Genomic DNA, 20,083 nt, shown 5'->3' with positions numbered 1-20,083 from the left:
CACCACCAGCCTGAACCGTTGATACAAGGCAGGATGGATCCATGCTTTCATGTTGTAGACGCCAAATTCTGACCCTACCATCCGAATGTCGCAGCAGAAATCGAGACTCATCAGACCAGGCAACGTTTTTCCAATCTTCTATTGTCCAATTTTGATGAGCTTGTGCAAATTGTAGCCTCAGTTTCCTGTTCTTAGCTGAAAGGAGTGGCACCCGGTGTGGTCTTCTGCTGCTGTAGCCCATCTGCCTCAAAGTTCGACGTACTGTGCGTTCAGAGATGCTCTTCTGCCCACCTTGGTTGTAACGGGTGGTTATTTGAGTCACTGTTGCCCTTCTATCAGCTCGAACCAGTCTGGCCATTCTCCTCTGACCTCTGGCATCAACAAGGCATTTCCGCCCACAGAACTGCCGCTCACTGGATGTTTTTTTCTTTTTCGGACCATTCTCTGTAAACCCTAGAGATGGTTGTGCGTGAAAATCCCAGTAGATTAGCAGTTTCTGAAATACTCAGACCAGCCCTTCTGGCACCAACAATCATGCCACGTTCAAAGTCACTCAAATCACCTTTCTTCCCCATACTGATGCTCGGTTTGAACTGCAGGAGATTGTCTTGACCATGTCTACATGCCTAAATGCACTGAGTTGCCGCCATGTGATTGGCTGCTTAGAAATTAAGTGTTAACGCGCAGTTGGACAGGTGTACCTAATAAAGTGGCCGGTGAGTGTATATGTATGTATATATGTGTGTGCATCTACACATATAACATCGAAATCAACACACGAATCATGAGCTCAGTTCTTTTTTAGAATAAAACATTTATTTAAATAACAAACGAAGAAATTATACTATTAAAACACACCTGACAAGCCAACTTGAATGGCAATATGTCTGCATGACACAGCTTTTCTGACGATGTCAAAATTGTATCGTACAGCTCAGGAAATTCCGACAGTACAAGCTGTTCATCCATTTTGATTTCCGTGTTTGTTTCCATGTCCTGTTTCTATTGGCCGCGCTGATAATCGTCACAGAGCGCAGCGGCAAAAGTTAACCTATTTTGAACTTTGACCGCGGCATGCTCGCGAGCAAGTCAATGGTGCGCACCGCTGCGCTTGCGCTTTTGTCGACGCAGCAACAAAACGTCTTCGCGCGACGCAAGCCATTGAAATGAATGGGTTTCATAGCGCCGCGCAGCGCATACCGCGTCCTGTGTGAAAGCCCCTTAACTGTTAGAAACCATGTCTCAAAATAACATTATACCTTGACATGTCCTGTGACGTGACATTCTCAACATCTAAAGGCCTGTTCACGCAGGGACAAATTTCGTGCGCGATATTCGCCGACGTTTAAAGTCCCCGTGAACCGGAAGTTGCAAACGATTTTTCTCCAGTGCTGTGACGTATTTCCAAGTGAAACGGAATATTGAACAGAGGGCAGGGTTTTACTCTAGCGCTCCTCCTCTCCATCTCTCGCTCATAGCAAACTAACGGTTTGAGGGGAGTGGTTAAGCGTTTCCCCACCCAAACTGTGAAACCTACGTCATCAGAAAAAGAAACCGTTCCAGACCGGAAGTAACTTTTCAGATTTTGATTAAAGATTACTAAGGTAAAACATTTTTTTAATATATATTCACTTGCACGGATTAATTGTTCACCACAAGACTAGTAATATGCGCTAACAAAGTAAATAGGTTCAATTTTGATTTCACGGGGACAATTTAACGCCTCGTAACTAAACAAAGGGCGCCAATATGAATGTGCACACCGACGCGTAAAAACGGCACATGTAAAAGCGTAATTTTTTTTTAAACGCCTCGGGTTCCTGTTTTTCTAGTTTGACGTGCTGCGTCAACAACTATCCGAACAATGAGATTGGCGCTTTTGCTCACGTGTTTGGAGCTTCCGAAGTTACAGTAAAAAACAACTTGGGCGCACTCAAACACAAAACGGTCTTGCCAAGCACAAGTATGCAACGGCAAAGAAGATATGCGCCAAGTAGCGTCGCCTTGCCTAGGTCGCAAGGCAAGATGAATGTAAAGCTGCTGGTCGTCTCGTTGGTGTTAGAACATAAAGAACAATATGACAAACGCGACAGCGACTACAAACATCTTGATGAACGAACTGATATGGAGTGGTAATGCAGAGCAAATTGGCGCCATCTAATCTCAGAGAATGAATATGCATATTCCCTCGGCTCAACGTCACCAAAAATCGCTTGGATGTGAACACAAAAAACGCATTGAAAAATGCTGGCGAATAACGCGCTGTGTACGGCCCATTTAAAAAATTTTATTTATTAAGAAACTACGTACATGGAATAGTTTGCTTAAATGTCATGACAAACTTGGTCACAAGTTTTCAATTTAATTCAAGAAACAAGCCATACAATTTACTAATCACTTTTTGTCTTTTCATTCTACAGGAAAAGTATGGATTCCCAAACAGAAACCAATCGAGTTGCTTAAAGAGGAAGTCACGACCCTTGACCCGGAATTGGAAGAGGCACTGTCCAGTGCTACTGACACAGAACTGCATGACCTGGCAGGTAAATAGAGGGATGATGGGAGATCAACATGCGAATGCTAATATCACTAGGGTTTGTTTTATTGCTCTAATGAATACTGAATGAATAGCTCTGTGGTGTCTAGTGGTTTTCTATCACTCTCTCTAGAATAAATTTCCTCTGTGATTCTGTGGGTATGAACGCCCACAATGCATCCATCACAGCTCCAGAATACAACAGCAAACATTCAGCCTCTTTTAGCACGCTGCTTTGAGAGATTGTCTCTGTCTGGTTTCATTATAAACATGTGATGAACATGTTTTGGTCAGCTGTGTTGAAAATCAGGAATGTGAAAGTGGTTTCATGCTGTAACATGCATACAAACATAGAAAATAGTGGTGAAATAAGTGTTCGAGCATTTATTTTTAATTGCATTGCGAATTACAATACTTCATACAATGTTATAATATTTTAATCCTATCACAGGCTCTTTCAAGCACTTGTTGTTTGTGTATATTTTATAATTACAGTTTTGTGTTGTGTTGTCTAGCTATTCTTGGAGTGAACACACTGGTGACGAGCACGCAGAGTTATGACAGCTCCTGCAAAGACGGTTATAACAGTGAGTTTATTCTATTGTTGATGTATTGGTGATAAGTTGATGTCATCTTTCTACAGATATTCTATTCATTTTCTTTTCAATGCTTTATATCTTTCAGAATGTTAATTATGAAATGAGTTGTAAATGCCTAGTATATGTGACGGTAGCTGCATTTGTGCAGTGCTAATTACGTTGACAAATAATTTCCGTCATTTTTTTCACTGACAAAAAATGAGACGATAACTATATAAAAACTAGTTTGTGAAATGGCTGTGTAAAAATCTGTTTATGATGGGATTGATCACTCAGTTGAACTAAAAAGCCTTCATGTAAACAATGTTATTTCCATAGTAATGTGGAAATGTAATGACATGTAAATTCTTTCGTCTGCTTTTTTTTTACTTGTATAATCTGCTATTTAAATCTGATTCAAAAATACCTATGCAATTATGTTCATATAAACAGAACTTTCAGAATCTGAAATTAGATTGGATTGATGAAAATGAGTGCTTGCAAACATACCTAGTGATGGCTCATTTGTTGATTTTTGTGTTTCTGTCATAGATGTTATTAAAGGAGAAAAGGTAAAGCCAGTTTTCGATGAACCACCGAACCCTACAAACGTGGAGGAAACTCTACAGCGAATAAAGTCCAATGATTCCTCACTGACCGAAGTTAATCTCAACAACATAAAGGTAATACGAATCAGTTTAGCGCACAGAATAGAGTGGTGCAGGAGGCTTTTGGATTATCGCAAAAAACGAGCACTGCGATCAACAAAAGTTTATGATACTTGCACATTTTGTCCATCAAGATAATTCTCACAGATGAACACAACTTTTATGAATTTTGAATCCTAAATGCAGCTGCCAGAAGTAAAAAGCTAAAGGTAGGCTATAAACAAAATACACCACGGTCCCACGAATGCAACGTCACCATCATTAAGCTTCCGATAACTCTTTCAGTTTTTATGTAAAAACATTTTCCCACAAAGTTTGAGTTGGAATTGTTTATAAGTGTACAATTATAATCGGCCTGAGTTTACCTGTTCGTCCTGATGGCGTTTACTCCCACTCGACAGCTTCTGTAGTCTCATTTAGCTACTTGTTAGCAACCGCCTTTTTCAAGACACTTAACAGCTTAAAAATTCACAAATGAGTTGTATTTTATGTCGTAAAATAAAATGTGAAAGTGTCCTGAGCTTACGTTCACCTCAGACCTTATTTCAGCCATTTAACCAAAACCCATTTAAAAAAAAAAAAAATGATTTTGGGACGATGAAACCGGAAGTGCTAAAATGCTAACTCAGCTTCCACGTTTTGGCCCATTAAGTGATGTCATACCTGCACCACTCTATATGTTAAAGGGATAGTTCACTTTGAAATTATTTTTTGACATGTTTTAGCTTACCTCAAGGACATCCAAGATGTAGGTGTCTTTGTTTCCAAAGTATTTTCAATTTTGATATTTTTAGGTCAAACCGTTCTTGTCTGTCGGTCATATAATGGAGGTCTATGGTCACCACCTCAAAGAGCATGCACAGAGAAGTCCAAATTAAACATGAATTGATGACTCGTAAATGTAAGTACACATTGATGGCCTAAAACACGATTTTTTTTCCATTTTACCTCTTGTAATTACAGCCATCAATGTGTACTTAATTTATGAGTCATTAAGTCACGTTTAATTTGGACTTCTCTGTGCATGCTCTTTGAGGAAGACCCCATAGACCACCATTATATGACTGACAGACAAGAACAGTTTGACCTAAAAATATCAAAATTGAAACTACTGTGGAAACAAAGACACCTACATCTTGAATGCCCTTGAGGTAAGCTAAAACATACCAAAAATTAATTTCAAAGTGAACTATCCCTTTAAATTGAGGCCCCCTTACAAAAAAACCTTATGAAATTGAATGGCTAAATAAAAATTGCATTTATATTACCAGCTAAATAATTTAGTCCAAACATCTGATGCCACATTGACAATCTGGGATTTAAAAAAAAAAGTTATTTAAGATTGGAAATAAAAATGCATAAAATACATTTAAAAAATATTGATAATATTGTGCATTATTTACTGGTCACTAATTAAATGTAAAAATTAAAAAGACTCATTTGTAAAGACGACCTGGTTTTCTTGCTTCCACTTAAGGACTGGACATGCTCCAAATATGCTGAGAATACTACAACACTTTTTCTCTTAAATGAATTGATAATCTAATTTATGCAAGCATTTTTAGTGGTCTCAGAATTTCGGACTCTGTTGGACTTACTTAAATATAAAACCCATTTGGTTTAGCTGCTTTAAAGTCTTTAAAATCTTTAAAATATTTGCTATTAAATAACTATGCAATAAACAGACACACAAACCACAACTGCAATAAATATTCTTTTACTGCTCCCAGCCCAACATTTTTCCTTTTAATTAAATTATGGCTTATCATTTTGGTTATCTCTTTCACTGGGAGGAATGTTATTTGGTTATATAAATTTACATATGGCACACATTAACTCCAAACCCCCAAAATGGAGAGTATGTTGTATAACCTGAAGTCTATACAACATACAAGTGTCAACATTTAGTTGTCCTGTTTTAATGTTTCCTTTCTCTTTTGTTCCAGAACATTCCAATCCCGACTCTAAAGGAGTTAGCCAAAGCCATGGAGAGGAACACTCATGTGAAGAAGTTCAGTCTGGCTGCCACCAGGAGCAATGACCCTGTTGCCGTGGTTAGGGACATCATTCATTCGCTTGAGATGTTTGTGTGTTCTAGGTTGAGATTGGATAGACCTTGAAGCATTGTGCATTGACTCTTCCATGTACAGTCCAGTGCTGAATGTCTGATGTTGTTTCTCCATCATTGCTGGTGCTTTCATTCGCCAAACAATTCATTTCAAATAGGCAGCATTTCGTGAGCTTAGAATTATAAGGTTCTATCTCCGTTTAGGGTAGTTCTGAGATATTGAGCATCAAAGTTTTTACATCCCACCTGGCAAAACTGTAATGTAGTAAAATTTTCTATTATAGCTTTATCTATTAATCTTTTTTTTTACAAAAATAAGACCACACAGGCATTAATAAACACCTAATGGATCAGATTATGTCAAAAACTCAATTTCGACCAAAAGTGGAGATAGAACCTTATAATTCTAAGCTCACGATTTGTTAAACCTCTGAAAATTGTGTATAACCAGTTTAGTGAATATTGAACTCAAAATAATACATTACAAGGTCATTCCTTATAGCTGTAGTTACTGGTGTTTCAAGTAATTATTCACCCTTAAATGAAACGCATCTTGAAGTGATGATCGCATTCAATCAAAACATATTTTATGTGTAATATATAGACTATCCAGCATAAGCAACAAGAATTTGAACCAAGTGACATTCTGATAAACTAATATGATCATAGCTTAACAAGAGAACCGCATCTCTTCCATGTGTGTTTCTCTGTTCACCCCAGGCCTTCTCAGACATGCTACGAGAGAATAAGACGCTAAGGAGTTTGAATCTGGAGTCTAATTTCATCACTGGTGCAGGAGTTCAGGCTCTGGTAGAAGCTCTGCGGGACAATGACACGCTCTCCGAGATCAAGATTGACAACCAGGTACCACCACACGGACACAACCACATCCTTTTCTAAAGCCAGCCAACTATTTTCTACTCTGCAGACTGTCAGACAGGTGCTACCAGTGCAGAGCATTCACGCTCGCCTGGCTATGTCTGGCAGGTTTGTGTGTTCGCCGCCATTCTCCGTATCAGCGAAGACAACTCGAGCGACAAAACTTTAGTCAACTTTCAACAAAAGTAGACGATGGATTCAAAGAGACCGGCTTGTAGTTAATTCCAAACCTGAGCTTGTAGTTCATTAGAAAAATAAAACAGGATTTAGTGTTTAGTAGGCCACTACACTGGTGTGGGTACTAAATTGTTGTTGAAACTTTGCTATTTTCAGCCACTATGCAAAATGAATGCGAACATTAGTCATAGTGAAATGTCTGCGAGTGTGGGCTTACATAAGCACATCTAATAGAATGTGTGTGATGTTGGCTTTCAGCGGCAGCAGCTCGGCACGTCGACAGAGATGGAGATCGCCAAGATGCTGGAGCAAAATACAACCGTCGTGAAGTTTGGGTACCAGTTTACCCAGCAGGGTCCCAGATCCCGCGCCGCTGCTGCAATCACAAAAAACAACGACCTGGGTGAGAACATGACCTGTTACACATATACACTGATGGACGGATACACTGGGAGGAGGGGCTTGCTATGAGTCATTGGGCATTTGCCATTCTGCAATGCAATATTGCTTTCTCAGAACTCTGCTCACAAAATCTGCTATTACCATGGTAAAGCCTTGAAGTGGTTCTAAGATGGAAAACAGTGAGACTTGGTTAAGAAACTTGTTGGTTAAGAACAAGGACACGAGTTCATTACTGATGCACATCTGTAATTTACTTATTCATCTTTGAAGAAATTAGGACAGAAGTGGTTGAAAGCAGACAAGACGGATTAAAACACCTGTTCTAAAAGGGAATGTGTTTCTTTTATCTACTTGTGATCCTATTGACCAAAACACATCTTAATACCAGGTGTAAACGGGTCCAGAAAGTTATCGTCCAATGCAAAATATCGGTCTAACCACTACAAAACTGTAGAATAAGGTCCTTTAACCCTTTACCTGTCCCCCCTTTTTGAAAATTGGCATTAAAATGCACTATACAAAGAACAAACTCAAATGGTTGTAATTCAAGAATGCTTTGGAATATAGACCTAAGTTTGGTCTTGTTTTAAAGAAAACAATCAGCAGATTATTACTAAATTGAAAGCACTTCAAAAAATTAAGTTATGAAAAACTTATGTAAGTTATAATTTACAGTAAATCAAATATACTTTATTAATATATTTTTTTTAATATGAAATATATATTTTACAAAATATGTTTTACTATAAAATGAAAGCTAATATCTAACCAAGTTGTGTTCCAAATTTGAAGTTGATATCACAAAAATTGAAGTTCCCATGAGATTTTGTTAAGGCGTAGTACCAAAAATAGCCACCGGGTGCCATTGAATTCCATTGAATTTAATTGTATGCTTTTTTCCATAACAAATTAATACATTTCTATCCTAAACTATCTATCCTGTCACTAAATATGGAACCTTGAGACTCAGAACTTTCTGATAATATGTGTTTTGTCAAGATTAGAAAAGATTTTATAATAAATTATGAAAGATGATGCCCAAAAGGGGAGGGGCCTAATAAAAAATACCGTTTCTATGGTAACGCAACGTCCAATTTCAAAACGGTTTTCACAGGATGAATTCTGAGTTCGTAAGCTTTCAAATGATACCTGATTTATGATAACTACTAAAATATTATATGATAATAATTAAATAAATAAATGTATATATGTATAATATATTTTACTTTTTAGAGGACTTCTTACCTTACTTTTTAAAATATAATTTTATCTTTTTTTATTGACAAATACTAATTATGTTTTATTATGAACTTTTAGCACTAAAAGCCAGTTTCGATTATTAAAAGTGTGTGCATCGACCTTTGTGACAAAGGTCAGAAACTCCTGTAATGACGTCGATTTATTTGAGGCGCACTCTTGTCATATATTCATATATTACTGTTCATTCATAATTTGTAAGAAAAAAACAGACCTAAAATATCTTTTTAGGAGTCTTAGACCTTTCCAACGATAAATAGTTTGTTATGACTAGATTAGGATTTAATAGTAATATAGTGAAGTAAAGTTAAGGGGCTTTAAATTGGTATTTTATTCATGGGACTTTCTCTTCCTTTCTCTGTTTCCTGGATGAAGTCTGGATCTGTCTCCTGTTCGCCAGTCTTATAATGATACCACGCACACACAGTGTGCTTTACACGTGCGTGAGATGATGTCATGCACCGAGCTCTATTTCAATTAGGTATTATGTGTGAGTGCATGGGTTTGACATTTACCCTTTGGCATGAATGCTAACAGCACATATTAGACGTTATGTGAGTTTGTTTGACCCACCTGTACATTGTACAGTGTGATAAGGTATCAGATCCTCACTGTTGTGAATTCAGACCTTATATACAGATGTGAACAACACTGATTAACCAAACACACGATCCACTTGTGTAAATGCATAAGAACACTAATATGCTACAGTTCAGAGCAGTAGTCTTGTGTATGCAGACTGCAGTTATCTGATTTTCAGCATAGTCTGGTCCACTTTGCTGCTTATCCTCTCCAAGAATCGCCCGCTCAGACAGGACCATGTAGAGATTAGCATGAAATGTGCTTACCAATTGGGACTTAAAATCCAAAAATAATTGTCATAGCTGGTTTATAAACTTTATGTTTGATTTTTGGGGGGATGAAAAGTACCTTTATACATCACCCATCAATCTGATTTAAAACGTGTGTCCTGACTCCCGGACATTGCGTAGCAGTCGGAAATCTAATTGGATAATTTTGACTGCAACATGCATTCTGTAAACGGACTCTCAGATCCAGACTCTCGAGGGCAGCTCGAGACGTGAAAGTATAGAAAGCCTAAGTCCCTCCCCTTCCGGTCGACCACCATGGGACCTTATTTCGGAAAAATATTGAATGGTAGTCGATGGCGAGAGACAACAAATATTTTGATCTCGTTTGAAATCCCAGGTACATTGAATTGCACATATGATGTTTGTAAATTTAAAAGATACATTTTAAAGCAAAGAAAGTCGCCGTTTGATGTGAAACCGTTGAGGTATAAGACTGTGAAAATACGTAATTACAAAGACTACAAACCCCAAAGGTGCACATTTTCTCTCAATGAATGAAGCTAACTTTACTGAGGCTAATGTCTGTCATTGTTTCTATAGTCTTACGTTATAATCATAATGTTACGCCGTCATGCCTGAGTGTTTTGTACCAGACTGCACACACACAAGCAGCGGATCTTGCTCGTTGTTTCGCTTCCCGGGAGATGTAGTTCATTGAGCGATTTTCACATAAAGCTAAAAGTTACTCTTCTGTTTTATGACAAACGGTGACGTTTTTGACTTTCAGAATTATTTTTAAATTGACAAACATCATATGTGTAATTCAGGGCACAGTTCAGACGGAATAAAAAGATAAGTTGTCTCTCGCCATTGACTGCCACACATATTTTTTTTACGAAATAAGGTGCCATGAGCCGGAAGCGGAGGGGCGGGACTTAGGCTCTCTATACTGATTATTGAGTTTGGTAGGGGCTGCATTCTTGCAAGTAAATAATACATGATTAGACGAACAAAATAATCGATCAGGATAACTATCCTATGTCTGCAGGCTGATAAGTCATGTTTGTTACTAAGGCTATGTTTACACGGAAACAATTCTGAAGAGAAAACGCGAAAGTGGCGTTGCGTTATCACTTTTTATTCTGTGTTTAGACGAACGTTTTGGGTGGGAAAACCGTGTGCATATGGTGACGCAAAAGTGTGTGAAATACAATGTAGTATACACTCCAGGCAACTAGGTGGTAATGTGGAGCACTGCCACACAACAATACCAAGTCCGCACGCCTGCGTACAACCTTCACTGTCAAGCCGACTTGTGTTTTTACCCTTTACACAGGAACGCAACGGTGGAACGTTTTTAAGATTTCTACTCTGGAGGGTGGTTTCACTCTTTTGCCTTTGTAAGTCCCAAAAACGCTGTCGCCATGTAAACGAAAGGCACATCTGATTAAATATTTTTACGTATTCACCTGCGAGCGTTCTCGTGTAAACAGGGCCTTGTTTTTCTGGTGAAAGTGTCTTGCCTCAGGCTCGATTTTTCAAATTTGCAGATTCATCTATGGTAGCTTGATATTATAATATTGACGACATGGCTATTATCTACCAGCAAACATTGAATTGAATTATCATATCCATTATGTAAAACAGTAGCCAATACGCCTTATTCACGGCAGCGCCATCTTTGATTTTTAATGAGAATGAAAGTGAGGCTGTGAGGGATAGACATGCATCTCTTCAATGGGCTGTACTATTATTTAATGTGTTTCTGTTTTGTTCTGCTCATGAAGCACTCGAAAAATATCTTTCCAAGAAATTTTAGTTGACAAAAAACTCCCGACAAAGTAATCTAGGAGTGTATTCAGCTTTTTACAGCGGATGCCATTGGAAACATGGTAAGTCTATCCCTCACAGCCTCACTTTCATACCGGTCATGGCGCTGCTCTGAATAAGGTCTATAGGCTAACGTTACTATAAAGACGCTGAGCTACCCGATCTTTTGACGTTTGAAAAAAAATTTAATAAATATGACACTATATTCATAAGACATGCTGAAATATATCCCAATGTACCTGGGATGAAGACATTTCACACGCAACACTGGAGTCTGCCCAAGATGTGAGAACTCCTTCCTTCTGCAGAGTTCGAGGGTATAGCTTGTCAACAAATGCATGCGTGTATTCCCCATGACAGAGTTTACAACTATAGTGGCTCAACTATAAGTATCAAGCGACGAGAATACTTTTTGTGCGAAAAAACAAACAAAAATAACGACTTTATTCGACTATTCCTTTACGAGACTGAAACGAGACTTCCTTAGATTTCCACGACGCATGCGCGAGAATTGCGATGTCCTTCAACTACTTCAGTTCAGTTCTCGCGCATGCGTCGTGGAAATCTAAGGAAGTCTCGTTTCAGGCCAACAATGAAGAAAAGGAATAGTCGAATAAATTCGTTATTTTTGTTTGTTTTTTCGCACAAAAAGTATTCTCTTCGCTTGATAAACTTATAGTTGTTTTGCGTTTTTGTGTTTTTTCGCACAAAATGTATTCTCGTCGCTTGATAAACTTATAGTTGAGCCACTGTAGTCACATGGGATATTTAAACATTTTCTTCATTGACTTTCTGGGCCTTCAAGAGCCAGTCCTTTAGGCAGCCAATGTGGTAGTGAGACAGCTCTCAAATTTAATCAAAAATATCTTCATTTGTGCTCCGAAGACGAACAAAGGTCTTACGGGGTTGGTACAGCATGGGGGTGAGTAATTAATGACTTAATTTTTATTTTTGGGTGAACTAACCCTTTAAACATCTGGAAAGATGTCGATACTAAAATGCGAAACAATAAAAAAAAGTAAACACTTTTATACAAGCCAAAGCAGGCTAAAGTAGTGCTAGCGCACTGTGAAAGAGACCGGATAGCAAACCTGACACAATTTGAATCGACTATACCATGGATCCTAGTGCAGACCCAAGGGGGACCTGATTGTTCATGACAGCATTTTTTTTTTTTTGGCTGAATTGGGTAATCTTGTGTAGCTCTGAAACAGGATAAAGGATTGACTAACACACCTTTGATTTATCAAGCCTCTTAAATGAGCAGATCTCATTAAAGTTTCACGCATCTCACAGCATGTTCTCACGGCATGTTGATAGAGGACTGTGACCGTATCCGATTACCAACACGTCTCCGTTTTCTCTTTCAGTGCGGCAGAGACGAGTCGAGAGGGATGTGTAGAGCATATTCTACTCTCGCTCTCTGATCAGACTCTTGTGCCAAACCCTCTGAGGGAGCCGCTTCACCTGAAGAAGGGACACAACTGGATACTTTCCCTCCCTTATGTTAATACTCAATGATATTTTTGTGGATTATTATTGTTAATTGCTGTTTGTTTTTATGGCTGCAACTGTTTTGCAGCTTTTTTTGTTGTCGTTTAGTTTTTTTTGCTCATGTAAAACCTTTTCTGCTCTTTTCTTTATAAAAGTTCTTTTATAAACAGAACAGGTTACGACAGTTACACGCACACAAGTCTTATAGTGATCTCTTCACGGATCGGCTGGATCGGAACCTGTCGCCTCTGAACAAATCTAGACTCAACTGGACTGGATCTGCTGTGTTCCCCGCTAAATGTGAGCTAAATCTAGATTTGTCGAGTCTGGGTTTGGAGCACAGGTTTGAAGAGGGCTGGGTTACCCAACGAGTCGCGCTGATCGTTATGGACACTCCTTAATAAGTCCTCTATACTCTTGCTGTTGGCTTCACCGTGAGGGGAATAGCGTGGATGTCATTGGGCAGCTTGGTCGTCTTAAAAACACTCTACTTCCACACTGCACCCTCATACGTTGAGACATTTCGTATGGTTAAAATTCACCGCCATTCCCAAGACACACCAGCTGATACAGTGTCTGAAGAATTGCAGAGCTAATTTAAGATCAGCGCCCCATTTTCATCCAGTCATTGCCGATGGAAAAACTTGTTCTAGATCAGCACTAATGACAACTTTGGGCGTGTAAAATGAAGGTCAAAGGTTTGACCCGTTAACTAGATTTGTAAGAGGATTCCTTTTCACCAAGCAATGCACTAAGGGATATTTTCTTTTATTTCTGCACAAGTAAGCATTTATGTTATATAGTTGTCAATTATAGATTTAGATTCCTGTAGATTAATCTGAAATGGCTTTTCTAATACCATGCCAAAGACTAACACCTAAATACTCTCATTTTCAGGACTCTAGCTGAGGTCAGACAGGATATACGAGTTTGGATTTCTTTTGAGTTTATTAAAGCAATAGTTCACTCTAAAAAGAAAAATCTGTCATTGTTTTCTTGCACCGATTTGTTTCAAACCCTTATGCTGTTGATCATTAGTTTAGTAATTGTGTCTGGTGCAAACCTATTGTCATAATCCCCTTTAATGTTCATGTCATATCAAGGTTGCATGTCAAATCATTGCTTTACCGCTTTATAGCTTGGAATGTAGCTCACTATAGTCACTACAGACTTTGTATGGAAAAGAGCTGCATGAAGATCCTTCAAAAGTTCTCTTTTGTGTTCCATTGGGGGAAAAAGCACATCTGGCTATGGGTTTGGAACAACATGAGCGCGAGGAAATGACAAAATGCTCAGTTTGGGGTGGATTATGGGTTTAGTTTATGTAAACTCTGCATCTAGAAGAATATTTTTAAATGGATTCTTCACTTTTTTTGGAAATAGGCTCATTTTACAACTCCCCCAGAGATAAATAGTTGAGTTTAACCGTTTTTGAATCCATTCAGCCGATTTTCTGATATTTAGAAGAATATCAGTTCTGGTCTCATTGACTTCCATAGTATTTTTTTTTCCTACTATGGAAGTCAATGAGACCAGAAACTGTCTGGTAACTGATATTCTTCTAAATATCCGAAAATCGGCTGAATGGATTCAAAAACGGTTAAACTTGACTATTTAACTTTGGGGGAGTTGTAAAATGAGCCTATTTCCAAAAAAAGTGGAGTATCCCTTTAAAGCACATGGTCTGTGCTGAGGATGAAATTGGGGAACTAGTTAAATGAGAGGGATGAGAAAAGGTTTCATCTTAAATGGCAACCAATTCTGGGAGCATTTAGTTGTCCCGGTGCAGCCAGAGCCCCGAAACACACACACACACACACACACACACATGCACGTTTGTGATCGTATGCATGTTTGCAATGTAAAGCAAAGCTTTATCTTTTCACTAATAGAAATAACCGTGTAAAATAAAATACTGTATTAACCTTTATATTGCTTGCCATGTTTTGTGAGCTTGTACTTCTTACAAGGTTCATTGATTGTGGTATATGTTGTAAAGCACAGATGCTTTGGCAGGATTTTGTGGAATGTGGTGAATGGACCTTTAGTGCAAAAGTATGGCATCTCGGACTGAGCTTGGCTGGTATGGATATATAGCTGGATTACACAGGGGAACATTGTTTGTTTTTTTTTAAATGCAAAAGCTATAGGACCAAGTTTGAAGTTTTCCTTTTCTCAACATTGACGTTGTGTTTTATTGTTTTGTACTGTTCTGTTTTGTAAGAGCCTTGTGTATCAATTGACTTTGAGTTTGTTTGTCCGTTATTTTTCTTTTTGAACAAATGCTGAATTGTGTGTATGAAATTGTAGGGGTTTTTTTTTCAGGTTAGATTTCATGTTTTATTCCATCATTGTTTAATTATGGGTTAAAGGTTCATTATTTTTTGCTAAAATCTTATGCTTGTAAGGAGGAGCTCTGCAGTCTTACCATGAGTTTATTTGAAATATCCATCTCAAATCCTCTTCAGAAGACAAATATAAAGATATGCATATAAATATCATGTATCGTAAATGCCTCTTATATTGCCGCAATTTTGTATGTTGATACTACATGTCTGGATTCCAGAAGAGGAAATCTTATGTAATGTTAATAACACATCTCTGTAAAGTATCAGATGTCCTCAATAAAATGTATGTTTTTACAGATTTGTCTGTTCATTTTCTTTCTCTAATCCTGCTGTGAGTTGACAATTGATTGTGAAATGCGTTCATCTCACCAGTTTAAATGACTAGTTTATATATATATGATATATAAACTAGCAAGAGAAAGGTTTAATATAAGCTTTTTATTTATTTGTAAAATATCAACTTGTAAAAAAATTATATATTAATTGCCAATTAGTATGTAGTCTATTTAAAGTGTGATTGACATGTATCCCAGTTCTACAACTTAAAGGGACAGTTCACTTTGAAATTAATTTTTGGTATGTTTTAGCTTGCCTCAAGGGTATCCAAGATGTAGGTGTTTTTGTTTCCACAGTATTTTCAATTTTGATATTTTTAGGTCAAACCGTTCGTGTCTATCAGTCATATAACGGAGGTATAGAGATACTATCTTGAGGCCACGAGTTACATATTTATAATGATTTTTTTTTTTTTTTTTTTTTTTTTTTTGCCAAAGTGGGACTAGGGGGGCTCCGTATTGAGGAGTTAGTATCCTCAATACGGAGTAGATGCAGTTAGAATAGTAGATACAGTTACTATCTTGAGGCCACCAGATATTATCTTTAAGCCACCAGTTACTATCTTGAGGCAACAAGAGATTATCTTGAGGCCACCAGATATTATCTGAGGCAACCAGATACTATCTTGAGGCCACCAGATATTATCTTGAGGCCACCAGTTATTATCTGAGGCAACCAGATACTATCTTGAGGCCACCAGTTACTATCTTGAGGCAACCAGATATTATCTTGAGGCCACCATTATTATCTTGAGGCCACCAGATATTATCTTTAAGCCACCATTACTATCTTGAGGCAACCAGATATTATCTTGAGGCCACCAGTTAGTATCTTGAGGCCACCACGTACTATCTTGAGGCCACAAGATATTTATAATGAGTTTTTTTTTTTTTGACAAAGTGGGACCAGGGAGGGCTCCGTAGAATCAAATCCAGTTTCTGTGATTATTTGGAGATGCCAGACACATGATGTAATTGAGACTACATCACTCCTGCCGTGTGTTAAACTCCAGAGCAGGAGTCTGTTACAAACAAACTGACTCCAGAGATTATCTCATCCTGACTAGCACCAGCCCAGCAAAATTGCTACGTGGGAAATGAGTCATAAAGTTTCTCTCTCTCCCTCTCCCTTTCTCCCCCTCTCCCTCTCCCTCTCTCTCTCTCTCTCTCTCTCTCTCTCTCTCTCTCTCTCTCTCTCTCTCTCTCTCTCTCTCTCTCTCTCTCTTTCTCTTTCTCTCTCTCTCTCAGATGTTCCACTCTGAGGCTGACCATGTATTTTCACCAGATGTATTCAATATCTTCTGTGATCAGATATTTTCCTAAATGACCTGGGGTTTCCTGTGAACTCCTCATGTTGTCTATGTGTTTTTGTATTCGAGGAGAAACCACATTCCTCAGCTCCTATTACTGGATCTGTGGTGTCCAGTAAGAGGAACATAGAAATATTTTGTTTCAGTAATCTGATTGTCAAGGTTACCCAAATGAAGTATCGGTGTGTGTGTGTGTGTGTGTGTCTCGATATCTGTAGTATGCGAGTAAACACAGACTGCTTTGTGTTAAATGTCCTTGTGAGACATGCAGAGGACAAACCAGGTGTGACAGAAGTTAAACATTGACCTGTAAACTGGTTGTGATTAGCAGCATCAGAAGCAGGAAGGCCTGTTTTCAGATCAAATGTCCGTAATAATAATAATAATAATAATAATAATAATAATAATAATAATAATGATAGATAGATAGATAGATAGATAGATAGATAGATAGATAGATAGATAGATAGATAGATAGATAGATAGATAGATAGATAGATAGATAGATAGATAGATAGATAGATAGATAGATAGATGAGCAAATGAAAACATACAAACAGTTGTTTAGAAACGACTCTTTACAACGGGAAATAACAGGTTTTGTGCTGAGTCTGACACGCTCTCTGCAAGTTGTCAAAAACCACATGAGGAGTGATGAACAGACATTATCGGTCAATGTGCGCCCTCTATAGGCAACATAGAAAGACAAATTATATGCGATAACTACCGTGACCAGTAGAGGTCAGTGTTAACCTGATATTATTAAAGGGATTTATAAATCAACATAAATACTTTGAGGGTGAGAGACTTGTTTAATTTCCAGTGCATCATGGGAGTCGGTGGTCGCATTTTAGTATGATATTTATTAATATGGTAACAATAACTGACTTCTAAGAATGCATTTTCTTTGTTATTATGGGTTTGGATAATAAACATTTATATATATATACAGGGGTTGGACAATGAAACTGAAACACTGGCCAATGTTGGAGGTTTCACATCTATATGCCTGGCGGCCAATCTTCAGAGTGAAGCACGGGTGGATCAGTGATGGTTTGAGCTCCAATATCATGACAATCCTGATTGTATTTGATGGACACGACACTGCCGAGGACTACCAAACCCTTCTGGAGGATCATGAGCCCCTGATGCTCAAACCGTGTATCAGCATGATCATGCACCAACACACACAGCAAGACTTGTGACAGAAGGGTTTGATGAAGATGAAAGTGACGTTGAACATCTCCCATGGTCTGACAGTCACCAGATCTGAATATTATTGAGGTGTTTTGGAGAAGTGAGTCCACCAGCATTATATAGTGACCTGGACACTGTTCTGGAAGAGGAACGGCTCATATTCCCTCTGGTCACTGTGAAGGACTTCTATCTGTCAATTGGTGCTGTATTTGGATGCAAAATGAGGCCCTCACCATTCTAACAAATTATTGTGTATAGTAAAACCAGGTGTTTCAGTTTTTTTGTCCAACCCCTGTATATATAAGCATATTTAAGCATATTCAGAAGATAGGCCAAGTCCCTGATATTCCCTGATAGTTGAGTTGGTACGTTAAAACTGGTAGAATATAGTTTTATATTTATAGAGTGAAACACTGTCTTGACCGACCTCTTTATTGCTCTTTTGTTGGATTTAAAAAAAGTCTTGTAAATATAAGATACTACTCCACCTGATACATGTTCCAGTGTTTGATCAGGAGCTTTGATGTTTGCAGAGGAAGATGACTGTTAAAAACTGATGTGAGGGACAGAAAAAAGGGAAGAGATAGGCTAATTATGTGGAATAAAGGAGACAAAATATGTAAACAGTATTAATATTATTACAAACTAGTAAACAAAATGACATGACTCATCCCTTATTGCAGCATTTCCATTAAAACCATCTACCATCTAATGATAAAAGGCCATGAGATGACCAGTATATTTTGAGTCCCTGATGATGTTTTCACACTTCATTAAATGAAATGGTGCTTGTGTACGTGTCATTAGTAAACACATGAGAATGAACAGATGCTGTGATCTCGTTCAGATTAATAATCCTCCGGGGTCCTTGAACACCTGCTGTAAGAACACCCAGAACCCAAAACAAACCACTGTGACCCCTCCAACACTGATTGCTTTTGTTCACACAAACCTTGACATTTGTATTCATCATCTGTTTCGCACACGCACACAACTCATCCTTATTAATAGTCTTTGCTATAAGCATCACAAGTGTACATTATGAAATACATTTATAAAAAACCTTTTAACACATTAGCAAAAATGTTTATAATTTAATAAGATAGGGCTATTTGGACACATCGAGAGATTTATCCTGAAAGGAATTTAGCCTGTTCTGTCTCATTAGGCTGGCTAGCCACCACTCTCCAAGACGGGACATTGTCCTGCTCCCCGATAAAGCACCAAACCCTCCAAACCCCCCACGGGCTCTGAAAGGAGAGGAGAGATTATTAAAGTGTTTATAATAAAGTAATTAAATCTATCAGGCTGCATGTTATTTCTGTCATAAAAAAAGTTTATTAATTAAATATTTCATTATTTTAATAGGTTTGTGTGAACATTTATAAGCAATCAGTGTTGGAGGGGTCACAGTGGTTTGTTTTGGGTTCTGGGTGTTCTTACAGCAGGTGTTCAAGGACCCCGGAGGATTATTAATCTGAACGAGCTCTATCAGCATGTGATTGGCTGTTCGCTACTGATGTTACACCTAAACTCAGGACCAGCCTGTGTTGCCTTGATGAGTAGCTATTAATAATGTTATTATAATTCTTCCAACCAACACTGTTATTTCACCCTTTTTAATTTCGTTGAGGTTATGTTCCCACATCGTTAGCTAGTTTGGATCGCTATAACTTGAATGACTGTCAACTGCTGAATGAACGAGTGTCAAGCATGTCAAGTCGCGCTTACTCGAACCGGAAGACGCGCCCACTTTTGACGCAAGGCCTCATGGGGCGTAAGAAACTTGTGGATAGCCTACTAATTTAATTTTAAAGCACATGCAGCCACCAAAAAAATATATTATAAGATATTGTTCTGAGGTTAAATACAGATATCTGAATGAAATTATTTTTACATTTCCAGCTCTGGAACTTCCTGGAAGGAACGCATTGTCACTCGCCATGGCTGCAAATTTAAACAAGAGTCAGAGTAACAAAACGGCCTTTAAATCGCAGGCATCGTGCAGACGTGCACATCAAAAACAGGCAAAGCAACACACATTATTCAACATATCCTATTCTTTTCAGAAACCTTTGTAATCGTTAACATTTTCATAAGTAGCTACTGTGATTTAATTACACATTTTTTTCTCAGTAACTGTAACGGGGTAGCTACTTTTATTTTCTATTTAAATTACTTAGCACTGTTAC

General features: G+C 38.0%; 1 protein-coding gene across 1 annotated transcript in view; it reads left to right on the top strand.

The window, feature by feature from the left end:
- tmod2 (tropomodulin 2) overlaps nucleotides 1–15,343 on the top strand; it is a 40,213-nt gene extending 24,870 nt beyond the window's left edge. The window contains exons 4-10 of the mRNA XM_039681883.2: nucleotides 2,421–2,543; nucleotides 3,052–3,123; nucleotides 3,667–3,797; nucleotides 5,729–5,836; nucleotides 6,571–6,714; nucleotides 7,165–7,309; nucleotides 12,578–15,343. Of these exons, the coding sequence (XP_039537817.2) occupies nucleotides 2,421–2,543; nucleotides 3,052–3,123; nucleotides 3,667–3,797; nucleotides 5,729–5,836; nucleotides 6,571–6,714; nucleotides 7,165–7,309; nucleotides 12,578–12,609 (755 nt within the window). The 3' untranslated portion in view covers nucleotides 12,610–15,343. The remainder of the gene's footprint in view (nucleotides 1–2,420; nucleotides 2,544–3,051; nucleotides 3,124–3,666; nucleotides 3,798–5,728; nucleotides 5,837–6,570; nucleotides 6,715–7,164; nucleotides 7,310–12,577) is intronic.
- The last annotated feature ends 4,740 nt before the right edge of the window (nucleotides 15,344–20,083 follow it).

Source organism: Pimephales promelas, chromosome 10, assembly GCF_988280905.1.
Source record: "Pimephales promelas chromosome 10, fPimPro1.hap1.1, whole genome shotgun sequence".
Classification (NCBI taxonomy): Eukaryota; Metazoa; Chordata; class Actinopteri; order Cypriniformes; family Leuciscidae; genus Pimephales; species Pimephales promelas.
Note: the sequence above shows the minus strand (reverse complement) of the source record. Positions and strands in the feature narration are given on the sequence as shown.